Raw genomic sequence first — 21,598 nt, 5'->3', positions numbered from 1 at the left:
TAAGGTTATTTACAAAAATAGTTAACCTAAATAATGGAAAACTGTCAGCATTTGTTATTTTTTAAGTATATTATTGGACACCGTGTTAAAAATCTTTGTCATTATGATCAAACATTGAGGAATATAACTTTTAATTATACATGTGTAAATCAATTTTCAATTTATATTAAAATATAGCATTAGTAAGCATTTTTATATACATTTTGAAATTTCATTCGGTATATCATTTGTGTTGCAAAATTTATATTAATTAAATTAATTGTAAAACGAATCGAAGTATATCATTTTTAGAAGCAGGGGGTTAGCCCGAATTGTATTTATATCTGTTTTATTTTTCTAAATTTAGAGTAAAATACATAATTATGTGGCAAATGTATAGTCATAGAAATTGAAAACATTTGTATTCAAATAGGAAAGCACGGTGGAGCAGTGGGTAGCACTTGTGTCTCACAGCGAGAAGGTCCTGGGTTTTATTCTTTCTGTGTGGAGTTTGCATGTTCTCCCCATTACTGTGTGGGTTCCCTCCGGGTACTCCGGCTTCCTCCCACCTCCAAAGACATGCACCTGGGGATAGGTTGATTGGCAACACTAAATGGTCCCCTAGTGTGTGAATGTGAGTGTGAATGTTGTCTGTCTATCTGTGTTGGCCCTGTGATGAGGTGGCGACTTGTCCAGGGTGTACCCCGCCTTCCCCCCATTAGCAGCTGGGATAGGCTCCAACCACCCCGCGACCTCGAGACGGACACGCAGTAGAAAATGGAAGGATGAATGGATGGATATTCCAAAAAAATATTTATGTGGTGTAGATTAATATTGCAGCACGGTGGAAGAGGGGTTAGTGCGTCTGCCTCACAATACGAAGGTCCTGAGTAGTCGTGAGTTCAATCCCGGGCTCGGGATCTTTCTGTGTGGAGTTTGCATGTTCTCCCACCTCCAAAGACATGCACCTGGGGATAGGTTGATTGGCAACACTAAATGGTCCCTAGTGTGTGAATGTGAGTGTGAATGTTGTCTGTCTATCTGTGTTGGCCCTGTGATGAGGTGGTGACTTGTCCAGGGTGTACCCCGCCTTCCGCCCGATTGTAGCTGAGATAGGCTCCAGCGCCCCCCGCGACCCCGAAGGGAATAAGCGGTAGAAAATGGATGGATGGATGGATTAATATTGCTGTAATTGTACACATTTCTGCCTTTCGTGGCAGAGGGCATAGGTTCGATTCCTGGCCAGAGTCATGTCAGGTAGTGCATCTGGGATAAAAACGGAGCCAAAACCGAGATTGCGATTAGCTCGCGATTGACAAAACCACAGAAACTGTATATTATTTATGTGTCAAAATTGTATTACAGGTTTTAAAATGCTCTTATATATCAGTCATTTATTCTGTAAAAAAAAAAATGATTTTTTTCATTTGTATCCAGATACATAATTTTTTTATTTGCAATTTTCATATAAATAATAAAATCTGTTTAACATTTAGATATATTTAACATTGAGTGGCCATTAAAACAATTAAATGTATTATTGTTTTAAAAATAAATTCAATTAATAGTAAAATATAGATTTATTTTGACTAAATGTTATTTTAAAAATATATTTTAATTTCAGATGTTTTCAGAGCAGCATGTCTGCCATGTTTGTGGTGTGTGTTTTTTATTTCTATCGCTTCATTGCTAAGCTTTTACTTTGAGATGCAACGCCGCTCCTCCTCCTCCTCCCCAAAAAGCTTATTACCCTTCCTCTTAAAGATCATGGCCTGTAACTCCATTTCACCCATCACCGTTTCCCAGTGAGCGTGCTCGGCTGGCATTTCATTTACAGCGTCCTTTTCGCATTCCTGCGCCTCTTCGAGCGGTGGCCTGGACACATTCCGTCCTCTCTAGCGGTGCGAGACAGGTCGACCCAGCCCGAGGGGAGGACACAATGGGACTTTGTCTAATTCCCCTCAGATATATCCATAATAGTCTTTGTTCTTGCTAAACTTTATGCTTCTATTTAACCTGCTTTTGACTTCTTTTTGGTCCTGATGCAGTGTCACCTTTGCCAACAGTGTACTTTTATGGAATACGTTATTTTGCATAAAAATATGTATATTTAAGTCAAAACGGATCAAGGTGATGTGCATTGCATAGTTGCAGATGTTTCTAATATTTTCTTTCTTTTCTTTCTTTTAGTTTATTTCGAACATGAACACATTTACATCATAATACATCACACAATTTCATATCATTTCATTTACATCATGCCCGAAAAGGAGTAGGAAGAAGCAAAGCTTATTTAATCCTACCCCTTTCCCACTTCAAAGCATTTACAATTATATAAAATCATTTACTGACCTTTTTATATAATAAAATAACATCTATGAATTAGTATATACAACAGTTTGTAATATGTAATTAATTAATTCAGTCATTATTAACATACTGAGATGAAGAATATTTTCAATAAGGTTGGAAGTTTTCCTCATAATTATTCTTCTTTGTACTTTGTAAGCACTATTAATTTAAACAACCTCTTAAACTGGATCATGTCAATACAATTTTTAACTTCTTTACTTAATTCATTCCATAATTTAATTCCACATACTGTTATGCTAAAAGTTTTAAGTGTTGTACGTGCATATAAATGTTTTAAATTATTTTTTCCTCTAAGGTTATATTTCTCCTCTTTAGTTGAGAAGAAATGTTGTACATTCTTTGGTAGCAGGTTATAGATTGCTTTGTACATCATTTTAGCTGTTTGCAATTTTACCAAATCACCAAACTTTAATATTTTTGACTTAATAAATAAAGGGTTTGTATGTTCTCTATGATCCAACATTATGTATAATTCTAACTGATCTTTTTTGTAACATGGTTAACGAATGTAGTGCATATTTGTAGTTATTTCCCCATATTTCTGCACAATAACTCAGATATAGTAACACTAGTGAGCAGTAGAGAATATGAAGTGATTTTTGGCCCAGGACGTGTTTTGTTTTATTCATTATTGAAATGTTTTTTGCTACCTTATGTTGTATGTTTTGTATATGAGATTTCCAGTTCATTTTATCATCTATTAATACTCCCAAAAATCTGGTTTCTTTTACCCTTTCGATGTCTACTCCGTCTATTTGTATTTGCGTATGATGCTCTTTCCTACTATTACCAAATAGCATTATTTTAGTTTTACTGAGATTCAAAGATAGTCTGTTTTTGTCAAACCATCTTTTTAATTTGTTCATTTCTTCTGTTATTATTTGTATTATCTTCTGTGTGTTCTTTCCTGAACAGAAAGCAGTTGTATCATCTGCAAATAAAACTAACTTTAAGTCCTTTGTAACTTTACAAATGTCGTTTATATAAAGATTAAACAATTTTGGTCCCAGTATTGATCCCTGCGGCACACCACAGGATATATCTAGCCGTGTTGACATATTTTCACCCATCTTCACATATTGCTTCCTGTTGGTTAAATAGCTTCTTACCCAGTTCAATACCAAACCTCTGATGCCATATCGTTCTAATTTTTGTATTAAAATATCATGATTAATTGTATCAAATGCTTTTGTTAAGTCCATGAATACTGCTGCCGCACATTCTTTACCATCTATTGCATTGGTAATTTCCTCTGTTATTTTAATTAATGGTATTGATGTTGAGATATTTGCTCGAAATCCATATTGGTTCTCCACGAGCGTCCCACTTTTGTTAATAAATAAATCTAATCGACTATTGAATAATTTTTCCATGATTTTGGAGAATTGTGGAAGTAATGAAACTGGTCTGTAGTTAGTAAACTGGTGTACGTCTCCATTCTTATAGATTGGTACGACTTTTGCAATTTTCATTTTGTCTGGGAATTTTCCGGTTAAAAATGATACATTGGTGATATATGTCAGAGGTTCTGAAATGTCTTCTATAACCTTTTTTATCGTTACCATATCTATTCCATGACAGTCAGTTGAAGTCTTGTATTTACAATTTTTTACAATTTTGATTATTTCTTCTTTTGTTACACTTTTAAGAAACATGGAATTGGGATTTCTGTCTATGAGCTCACTCAAGTCCTCAACTGACCCATCATCTGCATTTGGAATTCTTTGATCCAGATTTGTTCCGATATTAACAAAATAATCATTGAAACGTTCAGCTATTTGGTTCATATTGTCATTTTTTGTATGTCCATCTAGAAAGTACTGCGGGTAATCTTTCTTAGCACCATTTTTAATGATGCTATTTAGGATGCCCCATGTTGCTCTCATGTTGTTTTTGTTCTTGTTTAATAATTGACTGTAGTATTCCTTCTTACATGTTCGTAGTATACCAATTAGCTTGTTTTTATATTTCTTATACTTATTTTCTGCCTCTATAGATCTTTGTGTTATAAATATTCGATACAATGTGTTTTTTTTGTGACAAGCATTTTTCAGTCCTTTTGTCATCCACGGTTGGTTGTTTTTCTTTTGCTTCCTCATATTTACCTAACTAGGCTCACCAAACTATTAGGAACAGTGCAGCTTGACACAACAATGATTTTTCTGTAGTCAGTTTTGCAATAGATGTCACTAAAAATGGGACCCATTATCTCCCTGCTTGGCACTCAGCATCAAGGGTTGGAATTGGGGGTTAAATCTCCAAAAATTATTCCCAGGCGCGGCCACCGCTGCTGCCCACTGCTCCCCTCACCTCCCAGGGGGTGATCAAGGGTGATGGGTCAAATGCAGAGAATAATTTCGCCACACCTAGTGTGTGTGTGACAATCATTGGTACTTTAACTTTAACTTTAATTGTGTTAGTGCACCTAATGAATTGTCTGGCCTTTGTATAAATAAGTGCACCGTAATATAAATGTCAATCAGTGTATGTGGTTGTTGCCACCTAAAATCCCTGAATTTTTTGCAATGTTTTGAGGCTACTTTTATTTTTTCAATTTCATTGAATCAACTTGTTTGTGATTTGATATGAAGTTCTTATCAATATTTGAAGTAGGGCTGGGCGATATGGCCTTTTTTTAATATCTCGATATTGTTAGGCCATATCGCGATACACGATATATATCTCAATATTTTGCCCTAGCCTTGAATATAATCACAGCAGTATGATGATTCTATGTGTCTACATTAAAACATTCTTGTTCATACTGCATTAATATATGCTCATTTTAAACTTTCATGCCGAGAGGGAAATCACAACTAAGTCAATTTAGCAAAACTGTATTTATTAAACAGTTATTATGCAGTGGCACAAACATTCATGTCATTTCCAAAACACAAAGTGCAAGATTGTCAGACATTTTAAAACAAGCTACAAGTGAACTTTTGTGAATGATGTCACTAAGATGACATTTCAAAACAACACTAAATTAAAGTGCACTTTTTGTACAAAACGCCACTACAATAGTTTAAAACAAATAAAGCGCACTTTTGTGCATGATGTCACACAAGATATTTCAATAAGTGTCACATAAAAATGAGCTGCATATCAAATAGTATATGTCCTACGGTGTTGATGTGGAAATAGTTGCTTCGGCATTTAGTTGGCGTGGCACCGAACGGAGATGTTGACATGCAAAGACATATTCCCGCTTGAAGCCACACCACCGTCAGACGATGGACGCTGTTTTTCTTGGGAATTAATTATTCCTCCATTTGTTACCAGATTCACACCTTTTCTCTCTCGTATTACCACTCAAACCACACCGTTAGCTGTTAGCATCACAGCTAACGTTACCATGTTGCTACCTGTCTGCTCCGCGCGAGCGTGTGACGTTGCTCACGTGACAGTATGTGACGTATGTAAGAAGGTGAGCTTGTTTGAAGTTTCTGTGTGAAGGAGAGACAGGAAAGAGTGAGAAAGCAGCTAAAAGCAACTGCGTGAGAACGTATACTCCAATATCACGATATAGTCATTTTCTATATCGCACAGAGACAAATATCGAGTATATCGATATATCGCCCAGCCCTAATTTGAAGCATTTTTCTTGGAGCCTCAACCTCAAAAAAGCGCCGATTGGTTGAATTCGCTTGGATTGGCACGGAAGCAAAATTGCAAATTCCCGACGTGTTCAGCTATTTTATGTTGTTTTTTTGCAACATCTGTTCCTCAAAAGGTAGAAGTTGCGCAAAGGTAAGCGGACTTGCGCTCTGAGCAGTAGGCTGTAGAACAAGATTTTGGAGCTAATATGGGTCATTTCTATAACTTTACATTTATGTTAACCCGCCTCCACTCACAGAGCCAAAGACAGCGGATGATTAACGAGGGTTCACTCCGTTTATTTAAATCCGCTTCAGAATAAACGTGCCTGGTGACATTCCCAAGGACGTCGTTTTTCGCAGTTGTTGAGTGTTTCATCGGTTGGTAGAGGTATATATATATATATATATATATATATATATATATATATATATATATATATATATATATATATATATATATATATATATATATATATATATATATATACATCTCTACCTGTATATTATTTTTACACTTCTGACTTGAATGTCGATTGAGAATAATATTTAAAGCATCAATTGATTGCCAGACAGTAAGCATCAGTTCAAACATTGTCAGATGAATGACAATGACATTTTTGTAGCTGCTGGAGCATTGGATGAGTAACGTGAGTGTGTGTGAGTGTGTGTGTGTGTGTGTGTGTGTGTGTGTGTGTGTGTGTGTGTGTGTGTGTGTGTGTGTGTGTGTGTGTGTGTGTGTGTGTGTGCGTGTGTGCGTGTGTGCGTGTGCGTGTGCGTGTGTGTGTGTGCCGGTGTGTGTGTGTGTGTGTGTGTGTGTGTGTGTGTGTGTGTGTGTGTGTGTGTGTGTGTGTGTGTGTGTGTGTGTGTGTGTGTGTGTGTGTGTGTGTGTGCGTTTGCATCCTTGTCGTTATCCCCTTTAAGACATCCCAAGTGGGAGCGTTTGTCACAAACTAGCGGCTGAGAGTAGCCCGGCCTTCCAACGCCACTCGGGGGTCGCACTACTTGAGCAAGCTGACGAGCATGCTGCTCTTCTTGTATTTTTAGCTCCACCCACTCCATCCTCCATCATTTTAACCTCTCCCTTCAAGTGGTTCTTTCTTCCAACCTGCACCTGCAACAACCCCCACACACACACCCTGCGCTCAAAGGCCTGCAGGGGAAGGTGAATAACACTTTGTGGCTTTTTGCTTTGCAGGAGAACAAAAAAAAAGAAAAGAGTAACTGCTTTTGGGTTATTGCAGCCATGCAGGGACAAATGTCTTTAAATATATTCATTTTATTTTGAATGTCCTTCTCCTCCCCTCTTCCTCCTTTCCTCCCTGAGTGCGCTTCCAATCACGACTAATGTCTTGAGTTCACACACTACAGGATATTATTGCAGCAGCGACCAAAGGTTCCGCTTTTTGTCTTTTTTGGGTGGGTGGGGGGGTGGGCGGAGCTATCTCTTATTTAAAAGACAGACAAGGTACAGTCATGGAACAAACCCTCCCTGAGAAGGATGGCTGCTGGCTCCCTGTGGAGGAACTGTCTCACCCTGCCTCGCCCTCTCTCTCTCTCTCTCTCTCTCTCTCTCTCTCTCTCTCTCTCTCTCTCTCTCTCTCTCTCTCTCTCTCTCTCTCTCTCTCTCTTGTGCTCTCCCTTTTTTTGCTCCTTCCTCATCCCGCCGTCCCATCCAGCTGTTTGTTTGGTGTGTTTCGCTAAATACTGACGCTTTTGTTGCTGGAGTCCAGTCAAACACAAGAAAAAAAAATTGCTCACATAGTGGCTAGGGTACTTTTTATACTCAACTGCATGCAAACGGGTTTGTTAGCTCTGAATTCCCTTCATTTTGACACATTTCATAATATACATTGTTATATAAACATGACAGACTTAATGTGTATTGGTAATTACAACATTGACGATTTCAAACCCTAAACGCCGATTTTACAGATGCCATGTCTGCTTTTTCAGCTTTATTCAGAGAGTTTAGGGAATGTATTTCTCCTAACGCTCTTTATTAGTTATAACGTGTTCTATCTTTTTATGTATTGATATTTTAATACATTTAATAGTAACACTTCATAGATAAATATAAACAGTTATCCAATAACAAAGCATTAATATAGCATTAGGAAATACGGAATTCATTGTTTACTTTTTAGTATGTAGTTTTTAAATGTTTTACTCATTATTATAATAATTGTATTGGATTTTTTAATAACTTCATGTAAAGATCTAATTGAAATGTATGTACTGTATTTTTATATATACATTTTTTCTTTAATTAACATTTTCTGGGTGGGATAAGGTGTCTCTTTTTAGATTTGTTTACATGCAAAGTTTTACCTACTTAATGGTAAAGAAGTAAACATATATATTTTTTAATGTAAAGTATGTTTTGTAATCAATTTGAGGTGCGGATTTAAACAAAAAAAAAATTAAATATAAATATTGGGATTTTTTTTCTATAAATTTTTTTAAAAAATCCGCAAGTAAAGCATTTAAATGCTTTTAATTAGGAGGAAACAAGGTGATGTCATAACCAGCAATTAATAAAAGTGCAGCGTTTTTAAAAATGGAGGCCATTATTTCAGTAAATAGTTTAAATATGGTTTACTGTATGTGTGCGTTAGCCGTGTGCATATGTTTTATTATCCCACCAAGTGCTTCGAGCAGCAAAGTAAATGGAAAAGAGCCATGAGTGACGGATGCAAAGAGCCTCCATCCATCTTAATGTGGACCACTTTTCATATTGTTGATGTCCGCGGCCGCAGGGAGGGAGTCAAAGTGTCGGCGGTTGTGGGGGGGGTCGTAGTACGCGCTGTTATTATTCCATTTATTTCGCCCTTGAGTGGATTATAGTCTGGCGTGGGACATTAAACATGGGTGCTGAGGTGTTACTTAACACTCTAATGCCTCCCGGCGGCCGCCCACCATGCGTGCAAAGCGCCGTCATTCGATCCCGCCCGAGTGCGACGTGATCCAGCCCTGAAAGTAGCGTGCACAAACCCCCAGCCTGGAGAGGAGGGTATTGTGTTATCACTTTATATTTCATTTCCCTCCTCCAAAACATCTCCTCCCGCTTTGTGTCAGTGCTCCCCCCTCCCTCTCATGTGTGCACACGTACGTCCGAAGCAATAATCATCTAAACTTTGTCCCGAAAGTTTTGTTGCAGATGTGGCTTTTATTTAAAAAAAAAGATATCCCAGATTGTACAACTCCTGATGTATAACCCAGTCTCCCTCTGTGCCGCCATTGGTCGTCCAGGTCGTCGGGTGAAACGCGCAACGGCGAGATGCTGAAGCTGAGCATGAGCAACATCGCCGCCGACGTGCTGCAGCAGCTGCTGGAGTTCGTCTACACGGGCTCGCTTGTCATCGACTCGGCCAACGCCAAGACGCTACTGGAGGTCGCCAACAAGTTCCAGTTTAGCACCTTCTGCAAAGTCTGCGTGTCCTTCCTAGGTAGGTAGGAAACTGGAACATGAACATGACACATGAATGATCATCCCCCTCTTCTAAGGCTTTAACAGCTTTGAGATGCCCATTAGGGAGGTCAGAGGTTAATTCCACAGGTGTGGGATCAAGATGTCTCAAAACTTTTCTCCACATAGTGTACCTGCATGGCGTGCACTTCACTTCACTTCCTTCCTTTTTTACATTCTTGTTAAAACCACTCCCTTTTTTACAGGGAAAAAAATTAACATGCCTTCTGTTTGATGGATTGCTGTTAGTTAGCTAAAGGGATCATGCACCACTAAAACACATGACATTTTGCTGAGGATCTGGATAAAGGTGCTGATTCCAGATTACATTCTTCACTGTTTGTTCCACCCTTATATTAAAAAATAACACCACGGATCCGTTTTTAACATGTTCAGCTAAACATCTCTCCTGTATTTAGGATGAAGCAAACTATGCTAATGCTTGTCAAAGATCCATTATATGACAGGATCACTGCGGTTTTTAAGGACCTTCTCCAAAAAAGCTAGTCAAAGCTTGTCTTTATGACAGGAGTACTCTTTTGTGTTTAGTGATCTACTGCAAAAACACTAGTCCAAGGTACTTGATATAATAGGATCACTCTGCTATTTTCAAGGACCTTATTTAAAAAAGACAAGTCAAAGATCCTCTATATGACAGGATCACTGGAGTTTTTAGGGATTTACTGTTAAAACGGATCACTGCTGTTTTATGGACCTTCTTCAAAAAGGCTCCTGTATGACATGATCAGTGCTGCTTTTACGGATTTATTGTAAAAACGCTTGTCAAAGATCCCCTATATGACACAATCACTTTGCTGTTTTTAAGAACTTTCGACAAAAAGGCTAGTCAAAGATCTTCTTTATGGCAGGAGAGCTCCGCTGTTTCTTAGTGGTATACTAAAAAAAAATTGTCTGAGCGTTTATATACAAGACCAATGTTGTTGTTTAAGACCTTCTTCAAAAAGGCTAATCAAAGATCCTCTGTATGACAGGATCACTACTGTTTTCTAAGGACATTCTTCAAACAGGCTAGTCAAAGTTCCTTTATATAACAGGATCACTGTAGTTTTTAAGGATTTGCTGTTAACACGCTTGTCAAAAATCTGTTATCACAAGATCACCGCGGTTTTATGGACTTTTTACAAAAAGGCTGCTCTTTTTAGTGATATACTGAAAAAAACACTAGTCAAAGATCCTTTATATGACAGGATCACTGCTGTTTCCAAGGACCTTCTTTAAAAAGGTGAGTCATAGATCCCCTATTTGACAGGGTCACAGCTTTTTTTATTGAGCGTTTTCAAAAATGCTAGTCAAAGATCCCATATTTAGCAGTCGCTCTCTAATGTTTTTAGTGATATACTGAAAACATACTAGTCATAGAGCCTTTATATGGAGCACTCTGCTGTTTTTAAGAATTCACTGCAAAAATGCAAGTCAAAGCTCCTCTATGTGCCGGGACGACTCTACACCATCATCAGGTGTTATGGCTATGTCCAAACATAAAGGACATCAAATGTTCCTGAATGACGACTCATCGGACACATCTGTCTCCCCCTAAAGCTGGTAACGCGCCATTACTCTGATCTGGCCCCAGTGGGTCCGATCGTGCGATAGGTTTGGGCTTTTATTGTAAAAAGGTCACGGGACAATCGCCACTTAAATGTCAAATTTTCTGGCCTGAACTACGGCGAAGCAAAGAGGCACTAAAGGGGAGGAGCTTCGAAGAGGAGTCTGACGTGCACATGTTTTATTGGGTTAGAAGACGAATAAAAAGCCTGAAATGTCAGCATTTGCAATTCATTCCATGAATTGTTTGTGCCGACACAAGGAACTGAACGTGAATACAAAGGTCACAGGGAAAAAAAGCAACAGCATGTATTGATTTGTTTTTCTCTTTTTGGACCACAGAAAAAAACGGAAAACATGGAAGCCATTTGTAGACTTCATTTCCTGGGAGACATCCATTCATTCCACCCTGACAAGATGCATGACATTTTAGCACATGACAGGGTGCAGGTGGAAGTGAAGGTTTGTCCTTGACACAGTAGAACCTGATATTGTGTCAAATGTTAGCGCCCACTAGAAAATAGCAAACATGTTTTTGACCTACTTCACTTTCACTACAATTCACACAAGTCACTCTCAGTGGAATGTTTTTAAACTAGTGCTGTCAAACCATTAAAATATTGAAACTTTATTACTCGCATATTGTTCATAGTTAACTTGAAATGAATCGCGTTTAACTGCACATAGATATAGTTTTTTCATTATTATTAAGTTTACCTTAGACAGATAATATTAAATTAATAAAACTGTGACTGTACAATTTGTTTGCTTTAATGACATTTTTACCACACATTCTGCTTTATTAAACGGCTAAACTCAAAATGGACATAAACACGCTTTTATAACAATAAAAAAATGACCTACAGTGCCTTAGCGTATCCCTGACAGGATTTGTATTCTTGCTGAAGGACCCCTTGCATTCGGAGAGAGGAGCTACATGTACGTGTTTTGATAGTAGTTTTGTGCGTTATCAATACAAAATATGAATTTTTACGGTCATGGTTTGATCGTTAAAGATGTTTGGTCATGTTATCTGCAGGGTTCGTACAGGTGCTTAAAAACCTTGAAAATGCTTGGATTGTAATGTTGTGTTTTCAAGGTTTGAAAAATGCTTGAATTTTGGTTGAAGTGCATGTAAATACTTGGAAATGTTCATCATATTTCTCGGCAGTCTGACTCAATAGGCAAATTATAAAATGGAAAAAAAAACAAAAAACGTTTCCTTAATAATGAAAGCTTGATCTGTTGGCTTTGCACGAGCCCTTACATGCCCGAGCCATATATACGCCCCAAAGAGGACAGTGGTGCATCGGTCCATCATGCCGGAAGGTTGTCGTTTTAATGAACATTGGATGGAAATTATTAGTCCATTATTGGACTTCTTTGTACTGTGAAGGTCATGTAATGTATAATTTGTAACTTTTTTCACAACTTAGAGCTGAGTTTTATATGAATGATTTTGTAGTTTTTACACAACATTGTTGTATGCATTTCTTGCTCTATTATTTTCGTTGTCTGCTTAACTTGTCTGGTTACCTCAGTGAAAGCAAAAAAAGTTAACTTTTGTCTTTTTGTTAATTTGTTATCATAGCCACAGTTATAAGACTAGATATGCTTAATGAAAGGTGACTGAGGTGTTGTGAAACAAACAAAATATTTTCCTTTAATTTATTATCCTTATATTAATGTGGAACAGTTTTGTTAATAAGTGAGTGAAGTTGAAATGTTGAGGGTGCGTGTATTTATGACAATCCGTGCTGTTCAATGTCATTGAGTGCTGTAAGTAAGAAAAAGAACAAGAAATTTGAAAAACAACACAAATGGAGACACGTTTGCAAACACCAATGACATTGAATAGTCTACAGAAACACTGCTTCATTTTCTATGCCCCATTCAGTTAATGATAACTGCTGGTTTAATGTTAGGCTAAGGTTTTAGCAGATTTTCTGTATTTTTCCTGCAGACAGCATTTGGTGACCTCAAACAACAAGGCTATGGATTGATTCACACTGGTTTTCGCCTTTTGAAGGGTACTGGAAAAACTGGAAAATGTATATTGAAATCCTTAAAAAGCTGCTTGAATTTGGCTATGGAAAAGGTGTACAAACCCTGTATCTGATATTTTTCTAACTGAATAAATGTTAATGAGATTTTGTACATCACATGTTGTACAAGTTAATGGTTCATATCGCTACATGACAATGTCTTAACCTTCACTATTCATCAATAAAGTGTAAGTTTTAGCTTGCTAAACATTCTGTAATTGAAGACTAGCAACCAGAACATATTATAAAGAATATACACAATATTACAGCCAGCCATAGAATTGATGAACTGATGTATGAGCAATTATTTGGGTAGACATATCACAGGTTACATTACAAAACATATTTGACAATCAAACCATCATCATAACAAAAGCCATTTTTCATTTTGTTACTGTAGATAGACCGGCTGTGAAGTTTAGCGTTTTTATTTTGAAGCCGGAAGTGTGGGGTTGGTTTGAGAAGAGGTGTCTTGTCATGTTTTGACGACAAACAGATTTAAAAGTGCCTCTTGACTTCCTGCCTACTGTCTTTCATTTCTTCTGAGCTTACCATCTTGTTAAAGCTGTTACAGTAGCAGTAATCAGTGAAGTAATTACAGTAGATATTACAAATTACAGTACAGTAATCTACATTTTATGATATCAGTGCACTAATCTGTAATCTAAACACAAAAGTGAAGCTCCACCCCTCTGAATGCAAGTGTGCAAGCCCGCATAGTCTTGTCTTGTTGGAAGAACGACTTGCCAAGGCTTTGGGTCTGGGCTTCCCATAATGTACCCTTGTTTTTGTCCATTGTTGCTCACTATTTTTGTCTCTCTTGTGGCTCAACAGCAAGTTCAACAACTGAACACAGCTAAATTTTTCCACGTTACGGAATGACCGCAGGGTCAGAAAGGATGACTGCGCGTTAATTGCGCTTCCAAAAAATGTGCGCTGTTAATGGAAGTTGTAGTTGATACTTTATTGCGTTAACTTTGACAGCCCTAATTTAAACTTGACTTTGTGCACTCCCCCTAAAACAGCTGTAGTGTGCATGCCAGACCACTAGCTGGCAGTGTTAAATTAAACAGCACAATACAATTTATATAAAAAAGGTTTGTCTATGAAAGCATAAATAGTCAAATTGTTTGTACCTGGCAAGTTTCGGCTACCTTGCCTCTGCAGCCTTCATCAGAGGTGTCACATGATAATAAATGTATTATCAGTAGGCCAAATGGACCTCTTCACTTTAACACAATCCAATTGTCAAATTTGGGAAACAGTTTAATGGCTTAATCAGTTTAAGCTCAAATACTAGACAGGACAGTTCTAGTCTGATTGGAGTTACCATATGTAGTCTTTGAGACAACATGAACAGTCTAATTACGATCAAGTCAATGCCCCGAGAAGACGTTTTGGACTTTCATCCGAGCAGGCTTCATCAATTCATGCTCAAAGACTGAAGACCAGATAGGACAGAGTTCCCCTATGCTTTGCGTAGTCGTTTTATCTTTCATCCAAACAGGCTTCATCATTTAATGCTCAAAGACTAGATAGCACAGCTCTAGTCTCACTAGAGTTGCCTTATGTGGGCTTTGAAACAAGTTGAACAGTCCAAATACAATCAACTCATCGTCTTTAGAAGTCGTTTTGAATCTTATCCGAGCAGGCTTCATCAGTACATACTCAGACTAGATAGGACCGCTCTAGTTTAACTAGAGTTGTCCTATTTAGTCTTTAGTTGTCCTATTTAGTCTTTAAAGTTAAAGTACCAATGATTGTCACACACACACTAGGTTTGGCGAAATTATTCTGTAGTTGTCCTAGTCAGACTAGAGTTATCTTATCGAGTCTTTGACTATGAACTAAAAAAGCCTAGGTCGGATGAGAGGCAAAGCCAAACGTCTTCTAGGACGTCCTGAGCAGTTCAGTTGCGATCAATTCAATGCACTTAAGATTTCGGGCTGCATTTTTAAACTGAGTTTTTATGGAATTCCAAATTTGGGTCAAAGAATAGGCCAAAACATCAGGGTGATTGTCACCAGAAACTTGGTTGTCCAATGGTGTTCATTGCTGACGCTGATAAAGGAATGTTGTCAAAGTAAGTAATCTGCAACATGTCGCCTCTTGATTTGGCATCTGTGTTTGTTTATAAGAGCCACTCTATGTCGATCAAAGGAGGGCTACCGTCGCCAACCCTCTCCAGGGCAATTATTTAATCAGGCCATTTTCATCTGTCCCTGACCACGTCGGGCCCTTTGTTTGTCTGATTGCACAATATTTCTTCTATAAACCTTTTCTCCATTCTTTTGATGAAAAGCTGCGTCATTAGAGAGGAAAGTACCACCTTAATGGACGTGAGCTCTCCCCCCCTGCCGGTCACTTCTCTTTGAAGACATCTGACTCTTTAATGTGGTCCAGCTACTCCCTAATCTCACTCCTGGCTGTCCGCCTTCACTCGCTTGTTTCTGCGAGCGATCAATTCCTCCCCGTTTGTTTGTCCCAGGAGGTGTTTGCCGTTATTAAACTTGCTCCTCATTCATCTGAGGCAGATGGAAAGCTGATAAGCCGCGACACAATCTTCCTGGTGTGCCATCTTGCTATTGACGTTCTAATCAATCTGTCGGTCTCTTATTTTTCTTCTTCTTCTTCTTCCTATTCTTCCTGTACTCCAGAGAAGCAGCTGACGGCAGCAAACTGTCTGGGAGTGTTGGCCATGGCTGAGGCTATGAGTTGCACGGAGCTCCACAACATGGCCAAAGCTTTTGCATTGCAGAATTTCCCTGAGGTAAATCCAGAACTGTTACGATAACATCATATAATCCTAAACCGCTGAACACAAAAGGCTGAAAATGTGCCAAAACATGAACCCCTTCTGTGTTTCCGATGCTATTATTTTTCTGACAAATAACCCACAGGACAGGGCAAGTACAGAACCCCAAAGTTTGTTTATCACACAGCTCAAGAGGCTCTACAAAACACTAACTATAACTTTAGAGTGTTTAGCTCAATCACGACCCAAATTGTTCACACATTTTTAGGAGCCTGTCAAGCACATGTGTATACAACTTTACCAAGATACATCACTTCCTGTCAACGGGATAGATAGATAGTACTTTATTGATTCCTTCAGGAGAGTTCCCTCAGGAAAATTAAAAGGACAATAGAATAGGACACAAAGAAAAAAGCTCCACTTTTGGGACAGCGTGGCTCAGATGGTAGGGCGCCCAACCAGCAAATTGAGGGCTTCCTGGTCAGAATCCAGCTTTCACCATTCAAGTCACTGCAAGTGTCCTTGAACAAGATACCAGTGCCACCCACACGGGTCTAAATGTATCTTAAATGCAGATAATGGGTTTCTCAATGTAAAACGCTGAGTCACTAGAGAAAAAACGCTATATAAATATACTTCACTTCTGCTACCGGGATTTTGAAGTTTTCCTCACCACTTATTGTGATTACAGCTGCAGGAGAGTTTGCTGACATTTTCAAACCGCTCTTCGTCCGTTGAGGCATAGATTTGCTGAAAAAAAGCAAATCAGCGGGCTGCTATAGCAACAATGCCGAAACCCAAGTTACGTAACATATCTCAAACCTTGGAACATTCGGTCTCATCAAATGAAATTCTGCAAACAGGTGCTACAAAAAATAGACAACCTGAAATCCACTGTGAAAACAGAGATGGCAAGTCTAAGATCAGATCAAAAAGCACATATGCTAGGCCTACAAGCAAGCATACGTAGAAAGCCTGCTTCCCGAAACTAACAGCTTGAAAGGGGAGCTTTGTGATTTTAAAGATAATGTGATGAATATCCTTAAGGAGCAAACAGACATGCAACAGGAGATTAAGGTCCTCCGAGAAGAAAATATAGCAATGCAACACAAAATGAAGGTTCTGCAACAAGATAACATTGCTCTAAAGAATATCATAAATTAAATGGTTCAGGATAAGAATACACAAATTAATTATTGTGACAAAGCTGCATAGTATTCCTTGATCCTATGCCAGAACCGTGGATAATAGAGGAGAACCAGATGATATGGATGTCGCCTCAACAACAAGTGGTAAACTTTCTGCAATCAAAGGAAATTGATGCCGATATTAACATCATTGACACATGCATCCCACTAAAAGGTACCAACAACAACACCTCTCTAGTAATTTTCATGAAACTTGCCAATAGGCAATGCACAATTGCACTGCTGAAACAGGAAAGAGGCTGAAGGATACAAATGTGTACATTAATTAACTAAACTCAATGCTGACATCGCCAAGAAAGCATGCAACTTGAGAAAAGCAGGGAAAAATTCAGGGAACTTGGACCACCAAATGCAAAATCTACATCAAGCTGAATGGAGGTCCAGAAGCAAGAGTACATGTTGTCAAAGACATCAAGGATCTGGAAAAATATTAAAGCTCACAGCGCTTTGACAACGACGACAACAATAATGAAGTCTGACGGAAAACAATCATCTACATTCAACATCAACGCTACTATGTTCGAAGAGATTACTGAACATTGAGATCTGGATTTATAAATAAATGATAGGATGATGTTTGATAAGAAATTATCGAGTTTGAGCCTATTATCGAATCCTCTTATCGAACCGATTCCTTATCGATTCTCTTATCGAGTCCAGATAGGTTGTTGTATATGGAAAAAAACACACAATATTTGGTTTAACAAAAGCTCACTTTTATTATATAAGAAAAAAATAAAATCTAATAAATAAATAAATCATGACTGTTACCCCCCTAAAAAAATAAAATAAAAAAAATAAATATTGACTGTTGTTACCCAAAGTATATTAAGTGGGATTTTTCAGAAAAACAAATATATACAGTAACACAAAATTAACCTGTCTCTGTGATCACTATAGGTGTATAAATAATACTATAGTTTTAAATAAAATCAGTCCCTTGGGCACAAAACTGAAAATAATACAGCTCTCCAAAAAGTGCACTTCTGCTGCTATTTGACATAACTGTTTGTTATGATGCTTTGACATTTTTGCACTTTATTTCTTTATTGAAAGAAAATTCTATGAAGAGAAAAGTTGTTTGCAAATGTGGTTACAATGCTAAAAAATGAAAAGTTAAAGCTAAAAAAAGAAATACACTTTATTGAGTTAAAATCTTGCTTTATAGGGGGAAAGATGTGATGTTATGAGCTAGGGAATATAACAACTACACTACCCAGCATGCAATGGGAGTGACGAGCATGCGCGGTAGCCCCGAAAAGTGTTGTTGCATGTCGTCACCCGTGAAAGTAAACGTCAAGAACTCAGCCAACACGCCTCGTCTGCATTATTTATAATTAGACAGACAACACATATACAGTGTGATTTTGTTTTGTTTACAAGGAAAGAAACAAAAGTTGAAAAAGGGAGATATATGTTGTATATATATGTATGTGCTGCGGTTGCTTTAAGAACGTTGTGACAGCTGCCGTAAAGGAGGTGCGTTGCTAGCCTGGTTGCTATGTTTCCGGTTGGTCGTAAAAGTGTTCGTCATGTGTTTGTACCCTGCTCAAATCTCTCAGTAAAGTTATTCATTGGATTATACCTTTTGTTTTGAACTTTATTATTCCATTGTTTTTCCTGCTTTCCCTATCTGCGCCTAATGACTGAGCTACGTGACGTAAATTCTTGTGATGTCTCAAGGGGCATTTCTGGTCGGGATGGGATTCGTTCCGAGGGATTCGAATAAAGAACCAACTCTTTTTCTTTACTATAGTGGTCTCGATAACGGGTACCGGTTCTCAAAAAGGGATTCGAGTCCGAGGACTCGGTTCTTTTCTTATCGAACAACCGGGAAAACCGGTTTCGAGTATCATCCCTACTTGTATAGCGCTTTTCTACCTTCAAGGTACTCAAAGGCTTTGACAGTATTTCCACATTCACCCATTCACACACACATTCACACACTGATGGCGGGAGCTGCCATGCAAGGCGCTAACCAGCAGCCATCAGGAGCAAGGGTGAAGTGTCTTGCCCAAGGACACAACGGACGTGACTAGGATGGTAGAAGGTGGGGATTGAACCCCAGTAACCAGCAACACTCCGATTGCTGACACAGCCACTCTACCAACTTCGCCACGCCGTCCCATTTAAGAGCGCATTCATCTACACTCCTGGACATTATTGAAGCAACGCAAAAATTTGCTGAAGAGGAAAATATAGAATTGGAAAGCTTTTGCAATATTGAACATTAAAGCCAGAAATTGGAAAGTGACATAAATCCAGATATATATTTTTTCTCCCACATTAGGAATAATTATTTTCATCATACAGATGACCGGCACCCCCCACGACTCTGAAAGGGACAAACGGTAGAAAATGGATGCATGGATGAATGGATGGATGAACAATATAATAGCGACATTAAATATGACAACTAACTGTCAATTATTCATTTCAACTGCAGAAGCTTGTATGCAAACTACAACTACTACTACTACAGGGGCGGCGTGGCGAAGTTGGTAGAGTGGCTGTGCCAGCAATTGGAGGGTTGCTGGTTACTGGGGTTCAATCCCCACCTTCTACCATCCTAGTCATGTCCGTTGTGTCCTTCGGCAAGACACTTCACCCTTGCTCCTGATGGGTGCTGGTTAGCGCCTTGCATGGCAGCTCCCGACATCAGTGTGTGAATGGGTGTGTGAATGGGTGAATGTGGAAAGACTGTCAACGCGCTTTGAGTACCTTGAAGGTAGAAAAGCGCTATACAAGTATAATCCATTTATCATTATCATTTTACAACAACATAAAGCATTTTTTGGAACAATTCCACAAACCCTTCAAAGTGATTGCTATCTCAGAAACATGGATCGATGCTAAAAAAGGAATAGATTTTGCTCTGGAAAGATATAAATTAAATTAGAAACAACAGAAACGGAGGAGGAGTTGCGGTGTACGTGTTGAAGAAACTGAACTACAAAGTGGTGAAAATGTTGCTATTGATAATATTTTAGAATGTATAACCATTGAAATATGTCATAAAAAAGCACACATTTATGTATCAGCTGTATATGTAGAACACCTCAATCAAGTGTTGAAATGAGGAGTGGATTAAGGCAACCTTCACTGAAATCAATCAAAACTCATTGATACAATGTATAGCATGAGTTTATATCCTAAAATTACAAGGCCAAGTAGAGTCACAGGACACTGGGCAATGCTTATTGATAATAACTGACATCAGTGATCATCCACCAGTTTTTACAATCTTTGACGTAAACTAAAGGGAGGGGAACATGTTTGACAAAAAGACATTTCAAAGATTACGTGCAGAGAAAAGCATGATTGCTTTTAAGAATGATCTAGAAAAGCAAAATTGGAAAATGTGTACAGTGAAAACTATGCAGATGAAGCATATGGTAATTTGTTTTTGTGCTTTATGACAAACATTGTCCATGGAAGATCCACAGAGGCAGAAAATAAGGACAACACGTGCAACAACAAGCCAACTAACATACTACGAACAAGTAGGAAAGAATATTACAGTAAATTATGAGATAGGAACAAAATAACATGAATGCAACATAGGGCATCGTGAATAGCATCATTAGAAAATGATTACCATCAATACTTCTAAAAGCGGCCAATATGAATAGAATAGTGGAGGGTGGAAAGTGTAACCTTCCTGTATTGCAAAATAAAAAATACTTGCGGCAGCCCTAAATGTAAGTAACTGAATGTATAACAAACACTGGAGGCACCACTGTAGTCCAAAGCGTAATCGAGGAATCCTAGTTTTGAATCTTTGTTTCTTTACTTGTAACTTCTCACAAGTATTTCACAATTTTCAAAATAGTATTTTTCAGAATGTCAAGGATTTTCTGTTCTTTGACAGAGCAAGAACCCTTTTGATTTTGATTAGTGTTTCACCCATACAATTATGGCAGTTTCTGTCTAAGGTATGAAATATTGTTTTTTGTTTTTGGGAAGAAAAGTAGAAACTATGCAACTGAATTGTACAGAAACCAGTTGTATTTCACTTTGGAAGCTCTTGACGGTGATTGTAACCCATGCTTCCCAAGGTAGCGGGCCAGGAGGAGATCCTGAGTGTGTCCAAGGAGGACCTAGTGGCCTATTTGTCCAACGACAGCCTCAACACAAAAGCCGAGGAACTGGTTTACGAGACGGTCATCAAATGGATCAAACGGGACTCCAGCTCCAGAGTTCAGGTAACACAAATAGAGTGAAGCGTTGTTGGTGCAGTGAAGAGGCTCTCAGCGTGAACACGCAGACAAGTAGCTTCTTCATCAGCTTTGTTGTTCTTCCCCTGTTTTGCTGGCGCATTGTTTTCTCTTCTGAGTTGATTTGTTTCTCCTGAGAAAGCATCTGCCGCACTCGCTGTTTGCTTGTCAGAAGATTCCCAGAGTGAGTTCATCACAATCAAAGGTTATATCCTCAAGATGGATATTGACAGCAGCGAGAGAGAGCAGAGCAAATATGAACCTCCCGGGAATCAATAAGCCTCAAGGTCGGAGCGTCAACTCTGGCCCGCATCCGCGAGAAGGTAAACGGGAGCGTCGACGGATATCCATCCCCCGGTTAAAACCTCAGGTCATGAGATTGTTATCGAT

At 38.4% G+C, this 21,598-nt stretch overlaps 1 protein-coding gene across 4 annotated transcripts in view; it reads left to right on the top strand.

Annotated features, from left to right (window-relative positions):
* The window catches only part of LOC133648655 (kelch-like protein 29), a 575,830-nt gene that overhangs the window by 451,629 nt on the left and 102,603 nt on the right, over nucleotides 1-21,598 (top strand). For all 4 annotated transcript variants that reach the window (XM_062044945.1, XM_062044946.1, XM_062044947.1 and 1 more), the window contains 3 exons: nucleotides 9,201-9,397; nucleotides 15,686-15,798; nucleotides 21,050-21,196. In XM_062044945.1, coding sequence (XP_061900929.1) covers nucleotides 9,201-9,397; nucleotides 15,686-15,798; nucleotides 21,050-21,196 — 457 coding nt within the window. The remainder of the gene's footprint in view (nucleotides 1-9,200; nucleotides 9,398-15,685; nucleotides 15,799-21,049; nucleotides 21,197-21,598) is intronic.

The sequence above is a fragment of the Entelurus aequoreus genome, linkage group LG04 (genome assembly GCF_033978785.1).
Source record: "Entelurus aequoreus isolate RoL-2023_Sb linkage group LG04, RoL_Eaeq_v1.1, whole genome shotgun sequence".
NCBI classification, from domain to species: Eukaryota; Metazoa; Chordata; class Actinopteri; order Syngnathiformes; family Syngnathidae; genus Entelurus; species Entelurus aequoreus.
Note: the sequence above shows the minus strand (reverse complement) of the source record. Positions and strands in the feature narration are given on the sequence as shown.